The sequence below is a fragment of the Salvelinus fontinalis genome, chromosome 25 (genome assembly GCF_029448725.1).
Source record: "Salvelinus fontinalis isolate EN_2023a chromosome 25, ASM2944872v1, whole genome shotgun sequence".
Lineage (NCBI taxonomy): Eukaryota > Metazoa > Chordata > Actinopteri > Salmoniformes > Salmonidae > Salvelinus > Salvelinus fontinalis.
This window is the reverse complement of record NC_074689.1, coordinates 19,878,671-19,899,582: the sequence shown is the minus strand read 5'-3', so window position 1 is coordinate 19,899,582 and position 20,912 is coordinate 19,878,671. Positions and strand designations below refer to the sequence as shown.

General features: G+C 43.6%; 1 protein-coding gene across 1 annotated transcript in view; it reads left to right on the top strand.

Annotated features, from left to right (window-relative positions):
- Positions 1-403: 403 nt before the first annotated feature.
- Positions 404-20,912, top strand: part of pola1 (polymerase (DNA directed), alpha 1) — a 94,928-nt gene continuing 74,419 nt past the window's right edge. Inside the window, exons 1-18 of the mRNA XM_055881541.1 lie at positions 404-556; positions 1,419-1,537; positions 1,712-1,808; positions 1,904-1,984; positions 2,062-2,177; positions 2,356-2,418; positions 2,739-2,837; positions 2,961-3,102; positions 12,981-13,140; positions 14,196-14,362; positions 14,574-14,686; positions 14,910-15,023; positions 15,310-15,384; positions 15,474-15,612; positions 15,727-15,881; positions 17,953-18,037; positions 18,159-18,220; positions 18,389-18,478. Of these exons, the coding sequence (XP_055737516.1) occupies positions 508-556; positions 1,419-1,537; positions 1,712-1,808; positions 1,904-1,984; positions 2,062-2,177; positions 2,356-2,418; positions 2,739-2,837; positions 2,961-3,102; positions 12,981-13,140; positions 14,196-14,362; positions 14,574-14,686; positions 14,910-15,023; positions 15,310-15,384; positions 15,474-15,612; positions 15,727-15,881; positions 17,953-18,037; positions 18,159-18,220; positions 18,389-18,478 (1,926 nt within the window). The 5' untranslated portion in view covers positions 404-507. The remainder of the gene's footprint in view (positions 557-1,418; positions 1,538-1,711; positions 1,809-1,903; positions 1,985-2,061; positions 2,178-2,355; positions 2,419-2,738; positions 2,838-2,960; positions 3,103-12,980; positions 13,141-14,195; positions 14,363-14,573; positions 14,687-14,909; positions 15,024-15,309; positions 15,385-15,473; positions 15,613-15,726; positions 15,882-17,952; positions 18,038-18,158; positions 18,221-18,388; positions 18,479-20,912) is intronic.

Below are 20,912 nucleotides of genomic sequence, written 5' to 3'. Positions count from 1 at the left end.
CTTAATATAAGGAATTTGAAATGATTTCTACTTTTGATACTTAACTATATTTTGGCAATTCTATTTATTTTTTATATTTAAAAGCAAACACTTTTAGACTTTTACTCAAGTAGTATTTTACTGGTTGACTTTCACTTTTACTTGAGTCATTTTCTATTAAGGTATCTTTACTTTTACTCAAGTATGACAATTGAGTACTTTTCCCACCATTGCTTATAGTCCCGACCCCAGCCCAGACTAATAACGTGATGAAGACATTGCAAACATTACTGTAGGCTACATGGACTATGAAACAACATCGCCATCAAGCGGACACTGAACCACATTTCCATGCCAAGACTCGAAACTCGGGCGATATTCTGATTGGCTAATTTCTTTTTGCGTCATTTCCTGCATATGACTTTCAACGGGAAGGAGCTTTGGCGCGAAATCTTCTGTTGTGTTGAACTGTGAAGCTAGCTACCAAAAGAGAGCTGAAGGTTATCAATACATTTGGAATAAATAGCAATGTCTCCGGTTTCTAAGCCAGAGAAGGACGTGGACAACACGGACGGCGGTGAGTCTGACCGGAATATAACTGCAAACAAGCTAGCTAGATAAACTAACTATCGCGCGCTAACAAAGCAAGCAACTAACGTTAATAGAATGACTGAATGTAGCTAGCTACATGCCATTAAATTAACACCGAATGTTTATAAATTGCATAATTACCCACAGTTAACTGGCCATTTAGCTACTGTGATGTTGACATTTTATACTTTAAGACATACTCCGCTGGTACTTTGGCGACTAAAAGTATTTTTTAAACCTCCCGCTTTGGGCTAAACGTGTCTCTGTAGTTCATACATGTATAATATATGCGCAGAACTACTGTTTTACCTCAATTAGCCACGAAATCCCTACTTTCCTTGGAGCTGTGTTGGACGCCATTTTCCCTTAATTCCCCACCCAGGTCAGCCCGTCCTCAGCAATTAAGAGTTCTAGCCAATGAGCTTCAGCCCCTCGCGTTTGACATCTAGCAAGAGGCCTACCCAGAGTAATCCACTGAGGTTGCAGAGCGGTCCCAACAGCTCAGTGGAAACAGCAGAGAGAGCGCAATGATGTGGTGTTCTTACTTTATCTGCAAATATGTGAAGTAGTAGACCATTTTCAGCGACCACTCCTGAGTGCTACTTTCTACTGGCAAAAAATATATACAACAGTACTAGAGAATCTCTTTAAAAGCTGTCAGTCGCTTGCCTGAAATGCCTGTAGGACATCAAGGAGAACAACTGGGTTTTGAACTCTCTTCTTTCTCTTTTTCTGCTTTCTCTCTCCCCCTTTCTTCCCCCAACTTTTATGCTCCCTCCATCTCAATCTCTCCCCTCACTCCATCTCTTTCTCTCACCCCTCACTCTCTTCCTGTTTTCTCTTTCCAGAGAATGACTGCGGCCTGGCAGTGGGTCGCTCCAGGAGGGAGAAGAAGGAGAAGACGGGGAGGAAGTCAGCTCTGGAACAGCTCAAGAGAGCCAAGAAGGGAGAGAAAGTGAAATATGAGGTGAGAGTTGTGTGTGTGTGTTGTCTAAGTCCTGATCTTACAGAGGTGTGTTTGTGTCCGCCCCTTTTAATCTGTGTGTTAAGTGAACAAGTTGTATAGTGTACGTTATAGTGTGGATGTTATAGCCAAGCCTTGTTTTAACTTGTGTGTTGAATCTGTGTGTGCTGTGTGTAGGTGGAGGATTTGACCAGTGTTTATGAGGAAGTGGACGAAGAGCAGTACTCTCGGATGGTGAGAGAAAGGCAGGATGATGACTGGATCATTGATGATGGTGAGTTGGTCTGAAATACTTTCAGAACCTTTCTGCTTCTCAGTCCCAAGTTATAGCAAGTTCTCTCTCTCTCTCTCTCTCTCTCTCTCTCTCAGATGGCACAGGGTATGTGGAGGATGGGAGAGAAATCTTTGATGAGGATTTGGCGGATGATGTGTTAGAGAAAGGTGCCAAAGGTAGGAACCCTGTGTGTGTCTGTGTGAAAACAAGCCTGTGTGTGTCTCCAGCCTAATTATTGTTTGTTTGTGTGTAGGTAAAGCGGGCGCTAAGGGAGCAGACTCTAAGAATAACATTAAGAAGGCAGCGGTGGCCAAACCCAACAGCATCAAAAATCTCTTCATGAACAGCAACGTCAAGAAACCTGCTGAGGTGAGTGTTTGTATTTGTGCACCTGTTTATCAAGAGTCGCTTCACTAATCATGGCTGTGTGTTTCTCACCCTCTGTGACCCTATACATGCAATCCAAAACACTCAATAGTTAGTGTTCTAGTCCATTTGTTTTTATTTTGAAATTGAACCAGGATTGTGTGTTTTGTGTCTCTTACAGAAAGATGTGGACCTGTCCAAAGATGACCTACTAGGGGACATTCTACAGGACCTGCACTCTGAGGTCAGTCTCTCCTGTCCTGTCAACCTCCACACCTTCTCACAGCGGTGAAAAAATAGTGCATGTCGGCTCACTCACACATGAAGTTTACTCCACAATTGGTTCAACAACGCTTCAGCCTTAATGTTTTTTTTGTCAGGTTGCTGTGTATGGTTTAGTCCAGCTCCTGTAATTCCCCTCTCTTAAACCAAATTCAGCTAGATTATTTGGAAGATGCTTAGATTTCAGCTTGTTGTTTGATTATTTTTCAACAAGACATGAACTCACTGGGGGAGAATACGATATCAGTGTGTCTGAGTGTCTCCATCTGCCCCCTCTTTCAGAGGCCGTCTCCCCTGACTCCTCCGGTCGTCACGCTGAAGAAGAAGAAGGCCCTCAGAACTACCATGAACCCCTTCTCCATCAAAACCCAACCCCCTAAGGTACACTTCTTCTCTCTCTCTCCATTGATCCCTGCCCCCTCTTATAATCCATTAAGGCCAAACGTTACTGAGTACACCCCTGGTCTTCTTCCTGTTGTAATCTGTCACTCGTCTCCATCGCAGGAGTCTCCCTCTGCCCAGGGTTCAAAGGTGAAACACCCTCCTCCTGGTGAGCTGACTCCCCGGGTGCCCTCCCGCCTCCCCACCTCCAGGCCCTCTGTCCTCGTGGAGAAGAAGAGAGTGAAGGTGGAAGAAATTGAGGAGGGTAAGAAATCAGACTAGGAGTTAATCTAGCACTCGCTGGGCTGGTTTCCTGGACCCAGATTAAGCCTAGTTCTAGACTAAAAATATAAATTGAAAGTGCTTTTTAATCAAGCATTAGGCTTTAAGCGGCAATCAAATCAAATTATATTTTATTTGTCACATGTGCCGAATACAACAGGTGTAGACCTTACTGTGAAATGCTTACTTACAAGCCCTTAACCAACAATGCAGTTTAAGAAATAAAGTTGAGAAAATATTTACTAAATAACATAGGTGGTGGTTGTCAATGTAAATAGTCCGGGTGGCCATTTGCTTAATTGTTCAGCAGTCTTATGTATAGTAGCTGTTAAGAAGTCTTTTGGGCCTAGACTTGGCGCTCCGGTACCGCTTTCCGTGCGGTAACAGAGAGAACAGTCTATGACTTGGGTGATTGGAGTCTGACAATTTCTGACACCGCCTCGTATATAGATCCTTCGATTGTTGAAGCTTGGCCCAGTGACTTACTAGGTTGTACGCAGTACCCTCTGTAGGGCCTTACGGTCGGTCGTATGATGAGCAGTTGCCATACCAGACGGTGATGCAACCGGTCAGGATGCTCTCGATGGTGCAGCTGTAGAACTGTTGAGGATCTGGGGACCCATGCCAAATCTTTTCAGTCTCCTGATGGTTAATGATAGTTTGTTGGTGATGTGGACACCAAGCAACTTGAAACTCGATGTGAATGGGGGTGTGTTCGTGTTCCCTCCTTTTCCTGATCTCCTCCTGTGTCTTGTTCACGTTGAGCTAGAGGTTGATGTCCTGGCACCACACTGCCAGGTCTGTGATCTCCTCCCTATAGGCTGTCTCATCGTTGTCGGTGATCAGGCCTACCACAATTGTCATCAGCAAACTTAATGATGGTGTTGGCATCGTGCTTGGCCGTGCAGTCGTGGGTGAATAGGGAGTACATGAGGGGACTAAGCACGCACCACTGAGGGGTCCGCGTGTTGAGGATCAGCATGGCAGATGTGTTGTTGCCTACCCTTATCACCTGGGGATGGCCCGCCAGGAAGTCCAGGATCCAGTTGCAGAGGGAGTTGTTTAGCCCCAGGGTCCTTAACTTAGTGATGAGCTTTGCGGGCACTATGGTGTTGAACGCTGAGCTGTAGTCAATGAACAGCATTCTCACGTAGGTGTTCTTTTTTTCAGGTGGGAAAGGGCAGTGTGGAGTGTGATTTGAGATTGTGTCATCTGTGGATATGTTGACGCGGTATTGGAGGGTTTCTGGGATGATGGTGTTGTGAGCCATGACCAGCCTTTCAAAGCACTTCATGTCTAACGACGTGTGTGCTACGGGGCGGTAGTCATTTAGGCAGGTTACCTTCGCTTTCTTGGCACAGGGACTATGGAGGTCTGCTTGAAATATGTAGGTATTCCAGACTCGGTCAGGGAGAGGTTGAAATTGTCAGTGAAGTCACTTGCCGGTTGGTCCGCCCGTGCTCTGAGTACACGTCCTGGTAATCTGTCTGGCCCTGCAGCCTTGTGAATGTTGACCTGTTTAAAGGTCTTGCTCACATCGGCTATGGAGAGCTTGATCACACAGTTGTCTGGAACAGCTGGTCCTCCCATGCATGCTTCAGTGTTGCTTGCCTCGAAGCGAGTATAAAAGGCATTTCGCTCGTCTGGTAGGCTCACGTCACTGGGCAGCTCGCAGCTGGGTTTCCCTTTAGTCCGTAATAGTTTTTAAGCCCTGCCACATCTGACGAGCGTCGGAGCCGGTGTAGTAGGAGTCAATCTTAGCCCTGCATTGATTCTTTGCCTGTTTGATGGTTCATCTGAGGGCATAAAGTGTCCTGAATAGTGTCCCACTCCTTGAAAGCGGCAGCTCTAGCCTTTAGCTCGATGCGTATGTTGCCTGTAATCCATGGCTTCTGGTTGGGATATGTACGTACGGTCACTGTGGGGACAACGTCGTTGATGCACTTATTGATGACGCCTGTGACTGAGGTGGTGTACTCCTCAATGCCATTGGATGTATTGAGCAAGTCACTGGTACATCCTGCTTTAGTTTTTGTTTGTAAGCAGGAATCAGGAGGATAGAATTATGGTCAGATTTTCCAAATGGGGGGCAAGGGAGCATTTTCTTGTTTGCTTATTTTTCGACTTCCGGCGCCGACCAAGATGGCCGCCTCGCTTCGCGTTCCTTGGAAAATATGCAGTATTTTGTTTTTTTATGTGTTATTCCTTACATTGGTACCCCAGGTAATCTTAGGTTTCATTACATACAGTCGGGAGGAACTACTGAATATAAGAGCAACGTCAACGCACCATCGTTCCAACCAGGAATATGACTTTCCCGAAACGGATCCAGTGTTTTGCCTTCCACCCAATACAATGGATCTGATCCCAGCCGGCGACCCTATGCGACGCCGTAAAAGGAGCAAACGTAGCGGTCTCCTGGTCAGGCTTCGGAGACGGGTACATCGCGCTCCACTCCCTAGCATACTACTCGCCAATGTCCAGTCTCTTGACAAAAAGGTTGATGAAATCCGAGCAAGGGTAGCTTTCCAGAGAGATATCAGAGACTGCAACGTTCTTTGCTTCACGGAAACATGGCTAACTCAAGAGACGCTAACGGAGTCGGTGCAGCCAGCTGGTTTCTTCACGCATCGCGCCGACAGAAACATACATCTTTCTGGTAAGAAGAGGGGCGGGGGGCTATGCCTTATGATTAACGAGACGTGGTGTGATCATAACAACATACAGGAACTCAAGTCATTCTGTTCACCTGATTTAGAATTCCTCACAATCAAATGTCGACCGCATTATCTACCAAGGGAATTCTCTTCGATTATAATCACAGCCGTATATATTCCCCCCCAAGCAGACACATCGATGGCCCTGAAAGAACTTTATCTGACTCTTTGTAAACAGGAAACCACACACCCTGAGGCTGCATTCATCGTAGCTGGGGATTTTAACAAAGCCAATCTGAAAACAAAACACCCTAAATTCTATCAAAATATCGATTGTGCTACCAGGGCTGGTAAAACCTTGGATCATTATTATACTAATTTCCGTGACGCATATAAGGCCCTCCCCCGCCCTCCTTTTGGAAAAGCTGACCACGACTCCATTTTGTTGCTTCCAGCCTACAAACAGAAACTAAAACAACAAGCTCGTGCGCTCAGGTCTGTTCAACGCTGGTCCGACCAATCTGATTCCACGCTTCAAGACTGCTTCGATCACGCGGATTGGAATATGTTCCGCATTGCGTCCAACAACAACATTGACGAATATGCTGATTCGGTGAGCGAGTTCATTAGAAAGTGCATTGACGATGTCGTACCCACAGCAACGATTAAAACATTCCCAAACCAGAAACCGTGGATTGACGGCAGCATTCGCGTGAAACTGAAAGCGCGAACCACTGCTTTTAACCAGGGCAAGGTGACCGGAAACATGACCGAATACAAACAGTGTAGCTATTCCCTCCGCAAGACAATCAAACAAGCTAAGTGCCAGTATAGAGACAAAGTAGAGTCGCAATTCAACAGCTCAGACACAAGAGGTATGTGTCAGGGTCTACAGTCAATCACGGATTACAAAAAGAAAACCAGCCCCGTCGCGGACCAGGATGTCTTGCTCCCAGACAGGCTTAATAACTTTTTTGCTCGCTTTGAGGACAATACAGTGCCACTGACACGGCCCGCTACCAAAACCTGCAGGCTCTCCTTCACTGCAGCCGGGGTGAGTAAAACATTTAAACGTGTTAACCCTCGCAAGGCTGCAGGCCCAGACAGCATTCCCAGCCGCGTCCTCAGAGCATGCGCAGACCAGCTGGCTGGTGTGTTTACGGACATATTCAATCAATCCTTATCCCAGTCTGCTGTTCCCACATGCTTCAAGAGGGCAACCATTGTTCCTGTTCCCAAGAAAGCTAAGGTAACTGAGCTAAACGACTACTTACTCACTTCCGTCATCATGAAGTGCTTTGAGAGACTAGTCAAGGACCATATCACCTCCACCCTACCGGACACCCTAGACCCACTCCAATTTGGTTACCGACCCAATAGGTCCACAGACGACGCAATCACAACCACACTTTATGTTTGTATACCCTACATTACTCATCTCATATGTATATACTGTTCTCTATACCATCTCCTGCATCTTGCCTATGCCGTTCTGTACCATCACTCATTCATATATCTTTATGCACATATTCTTTATCCCTTTACACTTGTGTGTGTATAAGGTAGTAGTTGTGGAATTGTTAGGTTAGATTACTTGTTGGTTATTACTGCATTGTCGGAACTACAAGCACAAGCATTTCGCTACACTCGCATTATCATCTGCTAACCAGGGCCTCCCGGGTGGCACAGTGGTCTAGGGCACTGCATCGCAGTGCTAACTGCGCCACCAGAGTCTCTGGGTTCGCCCCCAGGCTCTGTCGCAGCCGGCCGCGACCGGGAGGTCCGTGGGGCGACGCACAATTGGGCTAGCGTCGTCCGGGATAGGGAGGGTTTGGCCGGTAGGGATTTCCTTGTCTCATCGCACCTCCAGCGACTCCTGTGGCGGGCTGGGCGCAGTGCGCGCTAACCAAGGGGGCCAGGTGCACGGTGTTTCCTCCGACACATTGGTGTGGCTGGCTTCCGGGTTGGAGGCGCGCTGTGTCCTCGGAGGACGCATGGCTTTCGACCTTCGTCTCTCCCGAGCCCGTACGGGAGTTGTAGCGATGAGACAAGATAGTAATTACTAGCGATTGGATACCACGAAAATTGGGGAGAAAAGGGGATACAATAAAAAAAAAAAAACATCTGCTAACCATGTGTATGTGACAAATACGATTTGATTTGATTTTATGGCCTTATAGAGTAGGTTGAGAGCGGTCTTAGTGCCAGCATCGGTCTGTGGTGGTAAATAGACGGCTACAAATAATGTAGATGAGACCTCTCTTGGTAGATAGTGTGGTCTACAGCTTATCATGAAGTACTCTCCCTCAGGCGAGCAATACCTAGAGACTTCCTTTATATTAGGTATTGCACATCAGCTGTTGACAAATAGACACACACCCCCACCTCTCTTCTTACCAGACGTAGTTGATCTGTCCTGCCCATGCACGGAAAACCCAGCTAACTGTTTATTATCCGTGTCGTCGTTCAGCCACGACTCTGTGAAACATAAGATATTACATGTCTTGTTGGTAGGATACTCTCGAACGGAGATCATCCAGTTTATTCTCCAGTGATTGCATGTTGGCGAATAGAATGGATGGTAGAGGTGGATTGACCACTCGCCAACAAATTTTCACAAGGCACCTCGATCTCCGCCCCCTGTAGACAACATTTGGTGGATACAGATGCTTCTGAAGCTTAGAGAAATTGGTTGGCGTGTGGGATGAGTCTGACTTTCAGGAAATGTCAGTTAAAGATAAGTACACTGAATTAAGACTACCAAAAGCCTATTTAGACCCAATCACCGTCCCTTCAAAGTAAGTTACTAAATGTAGTCCAGTTTGTAACATTCTCTTTGAAATGGCCTTTGAAATTATGTAATTAAATGTAGTTAGCTTTGAAATGTTTGTATGTCCATTTTAAAGTGGTAAAAATTCATAACGTTGACAGTAGCATTTTAAACTAAAGTTTAAAATGAAATACTAATGTTAATGTACCAAAAATTGATAGGTAGATGCAAAACATTTGGGGACTGTATTAAGACCGGGTACCCCAGGCTGAAATTGCATTTTTGCATGTCAGTGAAATTTTCAAGAAGCAATGTGTCGCTTGCCACATCATGATGCATCTTTGATGTGGCATGTGACCCATTTTTGCTTCTTGAAAGTCCAATATCTTGAACACTTCACTGCTGACATGCAAAACATTTGGGACTGTATTAACAGTTTTCTAAGCAAGTAACTACTAAAATATAGTTTGTTTTTCCTTCAATCTCTTTGGTAAACTAGCTCTCGGCTAACCCTTTCAGTGTTTTCCCTATATTCTGCTAAATCGTGGATGCTACTCCAAAAGATATGATATAAAAACATTTTCAGTGTAAACTTAAACGACTAAAACCCAGATATAAAGTATGTAGAGAAGATAATGGAGCTATATATTTTTAAATAATATCACGTTTGAGATCTAACAACCATCAGAATAAAAACTTGACAGTCGGGAAAAATCGCAAATAAAAAAAATGGCATGGGTATTGATTTTATGTTTGAAACACTTGGATAGCATAGGAAAACGGCATAAGCAATGGAACAATGTGTAGATTTGTAGTAAATTAGTTTAAAGTAACTTTCCAGTGTTTCCAGGTTCCTATAAAATATGACCTATAATTACTTACAATATGAGTGAAATAGTTTTCCTTACAAAAAATTGTACACTGAACAAAAATATAAACGCAACGTGTAAATTGTTGGTCCCATGTTTCATGAGCTCAAATAAAAGATCCCAGAAATGTTCCATACCAGCCACCCTGACAGCTGATGAAACTGGGTTTGCACAACAGAAGAATTTCTGCACAAACTGTCAGAAACTGTATCAGGGAAGCTCATCGGCGTGTTCGTCGTCCTCACCAGGGTCTTGACCTGACTGCAGTTCTGTATCGAAATCGGCTTCAGTGGGCAAATGCTCACCTTCGATGGCCACTGGCACGTTGGAGAAGTGTGCTGTTCTCGGATGAATACGGTTTTCAACTGTACCGGGCAGATGGCAGACAACCTGTAAAGCGTTGTTGGTGAGCGGTTTGCTGATGTCAACGTTGTGAACAGAGTGCTTCGTGGTGGTGGGGTTATGGTGTGGGCAGGAAAAAGCTACGGACAACAAAGACAATTGCATTCAAATCTGTCAATTTGAAGGCACAGAGATAACGTGACGAGATCCTGAGGCCCGTTGTTGTGCCATTCATCCGTCGCCATCCCCTCATGTTTCAGCATGATAATGCACGGCCCCATGTCGCAAGGATCTATACACAATTATTGGACGCAGAAACTGTCCCAGTTCTTCTATGACCTGCATACTCACCAGACATGTCACCCATTGAGCATGTTTGGGATGCTCTGGATTAGAGGTCGACCGATTATGATTTTTCAATACCGATTATTGGAGGACAAAAAAAGCCGATACCGATTAATCGGACGATTTTATAAAAAATAAATATATATATATATCATACACACACACACATTTTTGTAATAATGACAATTGCAACAATACTGAATGAACAATGAACACTTTTTTTATTTTAACTTAATATAATACATAAATACACACACTGAAGCTCTGAAGTGACAATGATACTGAAGAGTCTGCTTAGGAGACAAATACTCTCAACTGTTTGAATAAAAATAGAGTTTAAGTTACCTGTGATGAATGTTGAAAACAAAAACTTTAATTTCTATATGCTGGAAATCCTATTCTAATAATGGGCATGGTAAGAATTGACAACCAAAGTGCGAGTCATAATTCCCATGACACCTAGCAAAATCTGAAAAGCGGTTCCTTCATTTATTCCATAGGATATTTTTAGATTCACTTAAAATAAGGTCTGTGTTTCGTGTGGGCTTACATCACCGTGACAATTTTATAACTGTGTAGATATCCATAGGACAAGGTAACTCTGATCAATATTGGCTAAATATAAGCGAAGATAAAAAAAAAAAATTGTAGAGTGGATTTATGAAAATATGTTGACAAACGTTACCTTATCCTAGTGAGATTTACACGGGTATCAAAACGTCAAGGTGGTTTAAGCCTGCACGAAACACAGGCCTTATTTGAAGTAGATCAAGACATTCTCTATGGAAGACATGAACGGTAAAATAACGAAGGAACCCCTTTCAAATTCAGCCGCAAGTTATTACAGGAATTATAACGCGTCGACTATTTCTCTCTAAACCATATACCTTTGACTAATCCTGAAACTATCACCTCGAAAACAAAACGTTTATTCAGTTCCGTATTTTATCTAACGGGTGGCATCCATGAGTCTAAATATTCCTGTTACATTGCACAACCTTCAATGTTGTCATAATTACGTAATGTTCTGGCAAATTAGTTCGCAAAGAGCCAGGCGGCCCAAACTGTTGCATATACCCTGACTCTGCATGCAATGAACGCAGAAGAAATGACACAATTTCACCTGGTTAATATTGCCTGCTAACCTGAATTTCTTTTAGCTAAATATGCAGGTTTAAAAATATATACTTGTGTATTGATTTTAAGAAAGGCATTGATGTTTATGGTTAAGTACACATTGGAGCAATGACAGTCATTGATAGATTTTTTTTTATAAGATAAGTTTAATGCTAGCTAGCAACTTACCTTAGCTTACAGCATTCGCTAACAGGCAGGCTCCTCGTGGAGTGCAATGTAATCAATGCAAGATCCTAGGCCGTCATTGAAAATAAGAATGTGTTCTTAACTGACTTGCCTAGTTAAATAAAGATTAAATAAAGGTGTAAAAAAAAAAAAAAAAAAAAAAAAAAAAAACGGCGCCCAAAAATACCGATTTCCGATTGTTATGAAAACTTGAAATCGGCCCCGATTTAATCGGCCATTCCGATTAATCGGTCGACCTCTACTCTGGATTGACGTGTAAGACAGCGTGTTCCAGTTCCCGCCAATATTCAGCAACTTCGCACAGCCATTGAAGAGGAGTGGGACAACATTCCACGGGCAACAATCAGCTGTCTGATCAACTCTTTACGAAGGAGATGTTGCGCTGCTTGAGTCAAATGGTAATCAATCAAATTTATTTAGAAAGCCCTTTTTTACATCAGCCGATGTCACAAAGTGCTGTACAGAAACCCAGCCTAAAACCCCAAACAGCAAGCAAAGCCAGGTGGCTAGGAAAAACTCAGTAGAAAGGCAGGAACCTAGGAAGAAACCTAGAGGAACCAGGCTCTGAGGGGTGGCCAGTCCTATTCTGGCTGTGCCGGGTTGAGATTATAACAGTACATGGCCTGGATGTTCAAACGTTCATAGATGACCAGCAGGGTCAAATAATAATAATAATAATCACAATGGTTGTAGAGGGTGCAACAGCTCAGCACCTCAGTAGTAATTGTCAGTTGGCTTTTCATAGTCGAGCATTCAGAGTTAGAGATAGCAGGTGCAGTAGAGAGTGATCACACCAGATACTGACTTGTTTTCTGATCCACGCCCCTACTTTAATTTTTTTATGTGACCAACCAATGCGTGTCTGTATTCCCAGTTGTGTGAAATCCATAGATTAGGGCCTGATTCATTTATTTAAATTGAGGGATTTCCTTAAAATCTTTAAAATTGTTGCATGTTGTGTTTATTTTTGTACAGTATAATTATATTAAAAAGCAGCCTTTTTTGTATGAATGGTGTGGGCGTAACCCTACAACAGAATATTGATATGAGTATATCGCTTATTGGCCAGCTCATCCTCTTCTAGACCGCAGATTTGCCAGCTCATCCTCCTCGGGAATTCTGTAAGGAAATAGCAAGTATTGAGATGGTCTGTTTAAGATACAAGTTTGTGGGGTTTTTAAGTGCTTTTTATTTTTTTCATCCCAATTTATGCATTGGCCACATACGGGTATAGGACAAAAACATTATTTGGGTTTGAGTTAACAGAATGTTAACTTTTAAAAGGGAAATTTTCACTGGACAGTTAATTTAAAACTGCACATTTTCTCTACGCCCCATGGCCAAATGTGTAGAATTGTGGGAAATTAGCTTTAAAACAGCCTAATTGTTTCCACAGCCAAGAGGAGGGCCAATATGAAGTCCCACCTAAAATGTTCAGTCGGAGAGTGCACCATTGGCCACACCAACGATCCAAGGGGAATCACTGCCTTTTCCCCAATGGCTGTCAGTCTGTCATCTCTCAATCAATCTCTCTCTCCATTCCCCTCTCTCCCAGAGGACAACTCTTTGCAGTTTGACGGGGTGGACTTTGATGAACCCATGGAGGTGGGGCTTGATCGGGAAAAGGAGGGGCCTGTAAATGAAGAGGAGGAGCCAGAGACCAAACCAGCTGTTAAAGTGGAACCCAAAGCAGAACCACAGGACCTGGTCCTACTGTGAGTGTGTGTCTGCTTGCTTGTCTTCTGTTAGTGGTTCTACCATAGACTTTTCTAGACATGGCATCATTTGTATCTGTCCCAATATGGTGTCTGTGAGAGCACAGGCAGTGCCATTGAGGCCATCTCCATTTTGAAGTAGTCAATTTTCTTCTCCTACTTTATGAGTTGGAAAACAAACTGAAAGGCTGCATACTGTTTGAACAGGTAAAAGTCACCGTTGGTGATTTACTGCCACCTGCATTTATGGAATGTTTGCTTACGTATAATTAATTGGCTGATCCCTCATGGTGAATTGAGTAGGAATTATGTGGTCCTTCCTTAACCCATATAAAGTCCCACCAAGTTGACTACTTTCGAAATGGTGAAAGTTCACAGTGGTGCTGCCAATGCTGAAATAGGCTTTTGGGCACTAGTCTTCTATCTCTATGGGTTATACTTTGAGTCAAGGCCAAATAACTTTGTGTGTGTGTTTACATCAGTGGTGGAAAAAGTACTCAATTGTCATACTTGAGTCATTTTCTATTAAGGTATCTTTACTTTTACTCAAGTAAAAGTGAGTCAACCAGTGAAATACTACTTGAGTAAAAGTATTTGGTTTTAAATATACTTAAGTATCAAAAGTAAATGTGATTTCTAAAATAAGTAAAAGTATAAATAATTTCAAAATCCTTATATTAGGCAAAACAGACTTTCTTTTATATTATGGATAGTCAGGGGAACACTCCAGCACTCAGACGTAATTGACCAATGAAGCATTGGTGTTTAGTGAGTCCGCCAGATCAGAGGCAGTAGGGATGACCATTTTCCTGTCCTGTTAAGCATTCAAAAAGTAACGAGTACTTTTGGGTATCAGGGGAAATGTATGGAGAAAAAAGTACATTATTTTCTTTAGGAATGTAGTGGAGTAAAAGTTGTCAAATATAAATAGTAAAGTACATATGCCCCAAAAAACTACTTAAGTAGTACTTTCAAGTATTTTTAGTACCACTGATTTACAGTAGGAACCATTGGATCTTGAGAACCTTTTTAGCCCCTCTATCCTGTTCCTCCAGGAGGGGCAAGCTGGGGGGGTCTTGGGGTCAGGAGGAGGGGGACAGTGAGGCCCCCGTGGAGGTGCAAGTCGACCCCAGCCGTCTCCCATTGACCGAGGGGCCAGAGGGAGAGCTCATGTTCCGCTTCTATTGGCTGGATGCCTTCGAGGACCAATACAGCCAACCAGGTGAGTTCTTACCAAACCCATGGACTAGAACAGCCAAACACGTGTGTTCTTACTTAACCCATAGACTATTACAGCCAACCGAGTTCATATTACCAATCAGATGTTCAGGAATCCTCACTAAAACAACCAAGAAAGTGAGCACTTCCTAAACAAAATGTGTCTAAACATGTTAAGATGTGGTCATTTTATGCTTATGTAATGTGTTTTCTAGGTGTGGTGTACCTATTTGGTAAGGTGTGGATCGAGTCAGCCAAGGCCCACGTCAGCTGCTGTGTGTCAGTGAAGAACATCGAGAGGACCATGCACTTCCTGCCCCGCGAACGCGTGAGTCCTGTTTCCTGTCACATGATCTACTCCAGAATATCCACGTTTTCACACCATGTTAGACTACTATTGGAATCAACTGTGACCCAAACTGTCTCTGATGAGCTTTATTATGGAAGGTTGACGTTTCCACTTAATACTGTCTTTTGTGTTTTGTGATTGCTCTTCTGGTAGGTTGTGTGTTTTATAATGGGTCTCCTTATTGGTTGTGTGTTATTGACAGAAGGTGAACCCAAAGACAGGCGAGGAGACAGACACTCCGGTGGGGATGATGGACGTCTACCAGGAGGTCAATGACCTCTCTGAGAAGTTTAAGATCATGAAGTTCAAGTCCAAGGTCTGTGCCGTCTCCCCTAGGACCAGATAGAGAAAGATTAGACTTACAGAATGATGTCAGAGGGGTTGGGTTAAATGCAGAAGACACATTTCAGTTGAATGCATTCAGTTGTACAACTGACTAGGTATCCTCCTTTCCCTTTCTTAGCAGAGACCAGGAATTAGCCTACACATGGGAACCAATGTTCATTTCATGACTTCCTGAGCATGTTTATTATGGACATGTTGACTGATTTGGTTGAATGATTAGTTGATAGACTGTCTGTGCTCTCTGTTTCCTTCTGTAGAAAGTGGAGAAGAGCTACGCCTTTGAGATCGCTGACGTCCCTACAGAGTCAGAGTACCTGGAAGTCAGATACTCTGTGAGTATTCTCGCTCACGCTCTCACCTCTCTCTCGCTCTCTCATACATATATATATCTTATCCATTGTTATTGTATTTTTTTGTGCAGGCTGAGTATCCGTCTCTGCCCTCGGACCTCAAGGGGACGACTTTCTCCAAGGTGTTTGGAACCAACACCTCCAGCATGGAACACTTCCTCCTCAGCAGGAAGATCAAAGGACCCTGCTGGCTGGACATCAAGACCCCACGTAAGACTACACACGTTCTGAGACACATAGAAGTTCACACGCACTCTCTCATAGTCACACACTCACACAAACAAGCAACACACACCTCTAACCCTCTCTCCTATCTCCCTGTAGAGTTGAGCAGCGTGCCTGTGAGCTGGTGTAAGGTGGAAGCAGTGGCGATGCGTAGTGACCTGGTCACCGTGGTCAAAGACCTGCCTCCTCCACCTCTCACTGTCATGTCCATCAGCCTGAAGACTGTACAGAACCCCAAGACACACCACAACGAGGTCTGTTTCTCTGTCATATGTTAAGATCAGGGGTTTTCAACCTTCTCTTGCCCAGGGACCCCCTCCCAGGCAAACCAGCGAGCCATAGACCCCCATCATACCTAAACGGGGGGGTGTAACGTCTTATCAGGTGAATGATAATGGCAAGGAGAAGTAATCATCATTTTTTAAATGAATAGATTTGGTAGATAGTTTTTCATTATTTTGACCCCTCCCACATTATAATTGGAAGAGGAAGTGTACACTCTAACATAGTCTTTTAGCTAGATAGGTAACTCCAAACACATTTTTGCAAAGAGCAGCTGTTTAGCTGGTAAACAAAGGTCAGACGTGTTGAATATTTTTTATTTCTGACAGTCCAAGTCAAGAAAGCTTACTTGCTGCACTGGTAGCCTATTCTCCTACTGTCGGTATGTCATTAAAAATGTATTTATTCTGTTCTTGTTGTATATATATTTTTGCGGACCCCCTGCAGTACCTCAGGGCCGCCAACCCCCGGTTGAACACCCCTGGTTTAGATATGTTAATGGCTGCACATCAAATCAAGTTTATTTTATATAGCCCTTCGTACATCAGCTAATATCTCGAAGTGCTGTACAGAAACCCAGCCTAAAACCCCAAACAGCAAGCAATGCAGGTGTAGAAGCACGGTGGCTAGGAAAAACTCCCTAGAAAGGATAGTCAGGGGATACAGTCCCCACATACAGTCCCCAACCTCAGCACTCTAGATGTGGCGTCACAGCCGTTTTTAGTCTAGGTGGAACTAGCAAGTGGAACAAGTACCCTTTAACTAATCCATAGAATTAGAATTCCGAGAACACATTCCCATTCAGACACTAGAACAGATATTCCCATTCTATGGCATTGACAAGGTCTGAGGAGACAATGTTCCCATTCTATGAGTTATATTGCTACACTCTCACTGTGAGTAATCTAGTAAATGACTAATTCTGTCATTCACTTGAACAATGGGCCCATCTCTTATCAACTCAATCAGCCCATAGATAGATAATGCACATTCCAATCAAAATGGATAGTGGATGTTATTGCATGTAGTGTAACACTTGTCTTAACAAGGTCACCTTTTTACTTTCCTTTTTATTGTAGGTAGGTAAATATGAAAGGATATGGCTTCAAATACGATAAGATAAAAAAAAAAAAATCAGATAGCAAATAATCCCTTTATTAGGATGCGACAACCCTGATGTTCTCCATTGGAATCCTGTTAGGGCTAGTGTAGGGATGGTTTGTTATGGTAGAAACCGTATGTTACTGTAATCTTTATATGTTTTTGGTGATCTGATGGCCTGTTAGGTTAGCTTTGGTTAGATCCTCTCCGTGGCACCACAGCCTTTACCTCTGTGTTTGCATGTTATTGTTCACATTTTCCAGCCACTGAGCAGCAAAAGAGCTGAAAAGCCATGGTTACACATTAACCCTACATGTCTGGAGTTTTCTGAAACCATCCACCTTCTCTCTCTTTCCAGGGTTTGCACAAAGTACTTCAATATGGCACTGTGAAATTCAAGTACTGGAATACCCTGAAAATCAGACATTTTCTCAAGTTGGTACTTGAAAAGTACTTGAATTAAATTGAGAGGAGAACAGATTATGAACAAATATGTTTATCAAAAATATTAGAAAAATGTATTGGTCTTGCAAATAAATTTCCAGGCAGACTACCGAGTTTTATTTCTTCATGTGTTTCGCGCTGTGGTTGCCAGGTGAGCTCGCTCATTCCACACACACTCGCACTCAGCCAGGCAGGTACAGAACTGAATGATTCTACGCCACCTAACGTCACCTTGAGCGCTAAAATGCTTGACAAATGTAGATTCAATCCTTCCTTTTGTGCGTATGGAAAATGTTGGATATTAGAATATTCGTGTTTAAGTCCTTAAATTTAACATGCCACTGTCTGTACGAACCCTGTTTCTCGCTCTCTCTCACTCTCTCTGTGTGGTGTGATTGCGTGTGATACTGACTCTGACTAATTAGACTTGGCTAAATAATTAGTGATGCAACTGGCTTGAACCTTACCTATTATTTCCTGCTTCTTGTCCATCCCTAGATTGTGTCCCTGGCTGCCCTGGTCCACCACATGTTCCACCTGGACAAGGCCCCCCCTCAACCCCCCTACCAGACACACTTCTGTGGTGAGTTGGCGTCACAACCTGCAAGGGAGGGAGGGATGGGAAGAGAGAGGAAGGATGTTGTGGCTTTTTTCACTGTCTCAAATGTTTGCTGACTCAGTGTTCTGTCCTTTGTGTGTTTTAGTGGTCAGTAAACCCAACGACTGTATCTTCCCCTATGACTTCATGGATGCCGTAAAGAAGAAGGTGAGTTATGACAGAACAACACCACACTGGTTTCTCTGAAATCCTGTCCGTTAGCAGGTGAACAGTCAGAGCCCTGTTCAAATACTTAAAAATGCGTCCCTCTCCTCCTTTGAATTGATCACTGACGCCCCCCCAACCCTCTCATTTCTCTCTCGCCCTCTCTGTCAGAATGGTAAGGTGGAGATAGCGGCCACTGAGAGAACTCTACTGGGATTCTTCCTGGCCAAGATGCACAAGCTTGACCCTGACATCGTGGTGGTGAGTAGGACGGGACATACCAGCTTCTTATGAGCTACATAGCAGAACCATAAAGATACAGACCAGCTTCATATGAGATACTTATGAGTGACGTAATAAGCTAATTGAGAATATGCGCTGCATAGGAGTTACTTTGATATGTCATTTTCATACATTGCATTCGGAAAGTATTCAGACCCCTTGACTTTTTCAAAATGTTACGTTACAGCCTTATTCTAAAATTGATTAAATTGTTTTTTTCCCCCCATCAATCCACACACAATACCCCATAATGAGAAAGCAAAAACAAGTTTTGCAAAATTTATACAAAAATAAGACATGGAAATTTCACATAAGAATTCAGACCCTTGACTCAGTACTTTGTTTTTTTATATATATATTTTTTTATTTACATTTTTTTTCTTTTTCCCCCTTTTTCTCCCCAATTTCGTGGTATCCAATTGTTAGTAGTTACTATCTTGTCTCATCGCTACAACTCCCGTACGGGCTCGGGAGAAAGCCATGGACGGTACTATGGTGTTAAATCCTGAGCTGTAGTCGATGAACAGCATTCTTACATAAGTATTCCTCTTGTCCAGATGGGTTAGGGCAGTGTGATTGCGATTGTGTTGTCTGTGGACCTATTGGGGCGGTAAGCAAATTGGAGTGGGTCTAGGGTGTCAGGTAGGGTGGAGGTGATATGATCTTTGACTAGTCTCTCAAAGCACTTCATGATGACGGCAGTGAGTGCTATGGGGTGATAGTCGTTTAGCTCAGTTACCTTAGCTTTCTTGGGAACAGGAACAATGGTGGCCCTCTTGAAGCATGTGGGAACAGCAGACTGGGATAGGGATTGATTGAATATGTCCATAAACACACCAGCCAGCTGGTCTGCGCATGCTCTGAGGACACTGCTAGGGATGCCGTCTGGGCCGGCAGCCTTGCGAGGGATAACACATTTAAATGTTTCACTCACGTTGGCTGCGGTGAAAGAGAGCCTGCAGGTTTTGGTAGCGGGCCGTATTGGTGGCACTGTATTGTTCTCAAAGCGAGCAAATAAGTTGTTTAGTTTGTCTGGGCGCAAGACCTCGGGGTCCGTGACGGGGCTGGTTTTCTTTTTGTAGACCCTGCCATATACCTCTCATGTCTGAGCCGTTGAATTGCGACTCTACTTTGTCTCTATACTGACGCTTGTCTTGTTTGATTGCCTTGCGGAGGGAATAGCTACACTGTTTGTTTGTATTCGGTCATGTTTCCGGTTGCCTTGCACTGATTAAAAGCAGGGGTTCGCGCTCTCGGTTTTGTGCGAATGCTGCCATCAATCCACGGTTTCTGGTTGCGGAAGGGGGGGGGGGGGGTGTACACGGCTGTGATTCTAATTGAAGAGAACTATCTTGGTAGATCATGTGGTCGGCATTTGATTGTAAGGAATTCTAGGTCAGGTGAACAAAAGGACTTGACTTCCTGTATGTTGTTATGATCACACCACGACTCGTTAATCATAAGGCACACACCCCCTTCTTCTTACCCTTGTATTTAATAACTGGTTGACCATCCTTTGGCAGCAATAACCTCAACCAAATGTTTTCCGTAGTTGCAGGAAGAATTTTGGACCTCTTTACAAAACTGTTTCAGTTCAGAAATATTCTTGGGATGTCTGGTGTGAACTGCTCTCTTGAGGTCATGCCACAGCATCTCAATCGGGTTGAGGTCAGGAGTCTGACTGGGCCTCTCCAGAAGGCGTATTTTCTTTTGTTGAAGCCATTCTGTTGTTGATTTACTTCTGTTTTGGGTCGTTGTCCTGTTGCATCACCCAACTTCTGTTGAGCTTCAATTGGGGGACAGATGGCCTAACCTTCTCCTGCAAAATTTCTTGATACACTTGGGAATTGATTTTTCCATCAATGATAGCAAGCTGTCCAGGCCCTGAGGCAGCAAAGCAGCCCCAAACCATGATGCTCCCTCCACCATGCTTTACAGTTGGGATGAGGTTTTGATGTTGGTGTGGTGTGCCTTTTTTTTCTCCATACATAGTGTTGTGTGTTCCTTCCAAACAACTCAACTGTAGTTTCATCTGTCCACAGAATATTGTGCCAATAGCACTGTGGAACATCCAGGTGCACTTTTGCAAACTTCAGATGTGCAGCAATGTTGTTGTTTTTTTAGACAGCAGTGGCTTCTTCCGTGGAGTCCTCCCATGAACACCATTCTTGTTTAGTGTTTTACGTATCGTAGACTCGTCAACAGAGATGTTAGCATGTTCCAGAGATTTCAGTAAGTCTTTAGCTGACACTCAAGGATTCTTCTTAACCTCAATGAGCATTCTGCGCTGTACTCTTGCAGTCATCTTTGCAGGACGGCCACTCTTAGGGAGAATAGCAACAGTGTTGAACTTCTCTCTATTTTATAGACAATTGGTCTTAATGTGGACTGATGAACAGAGATACTTTTGTAA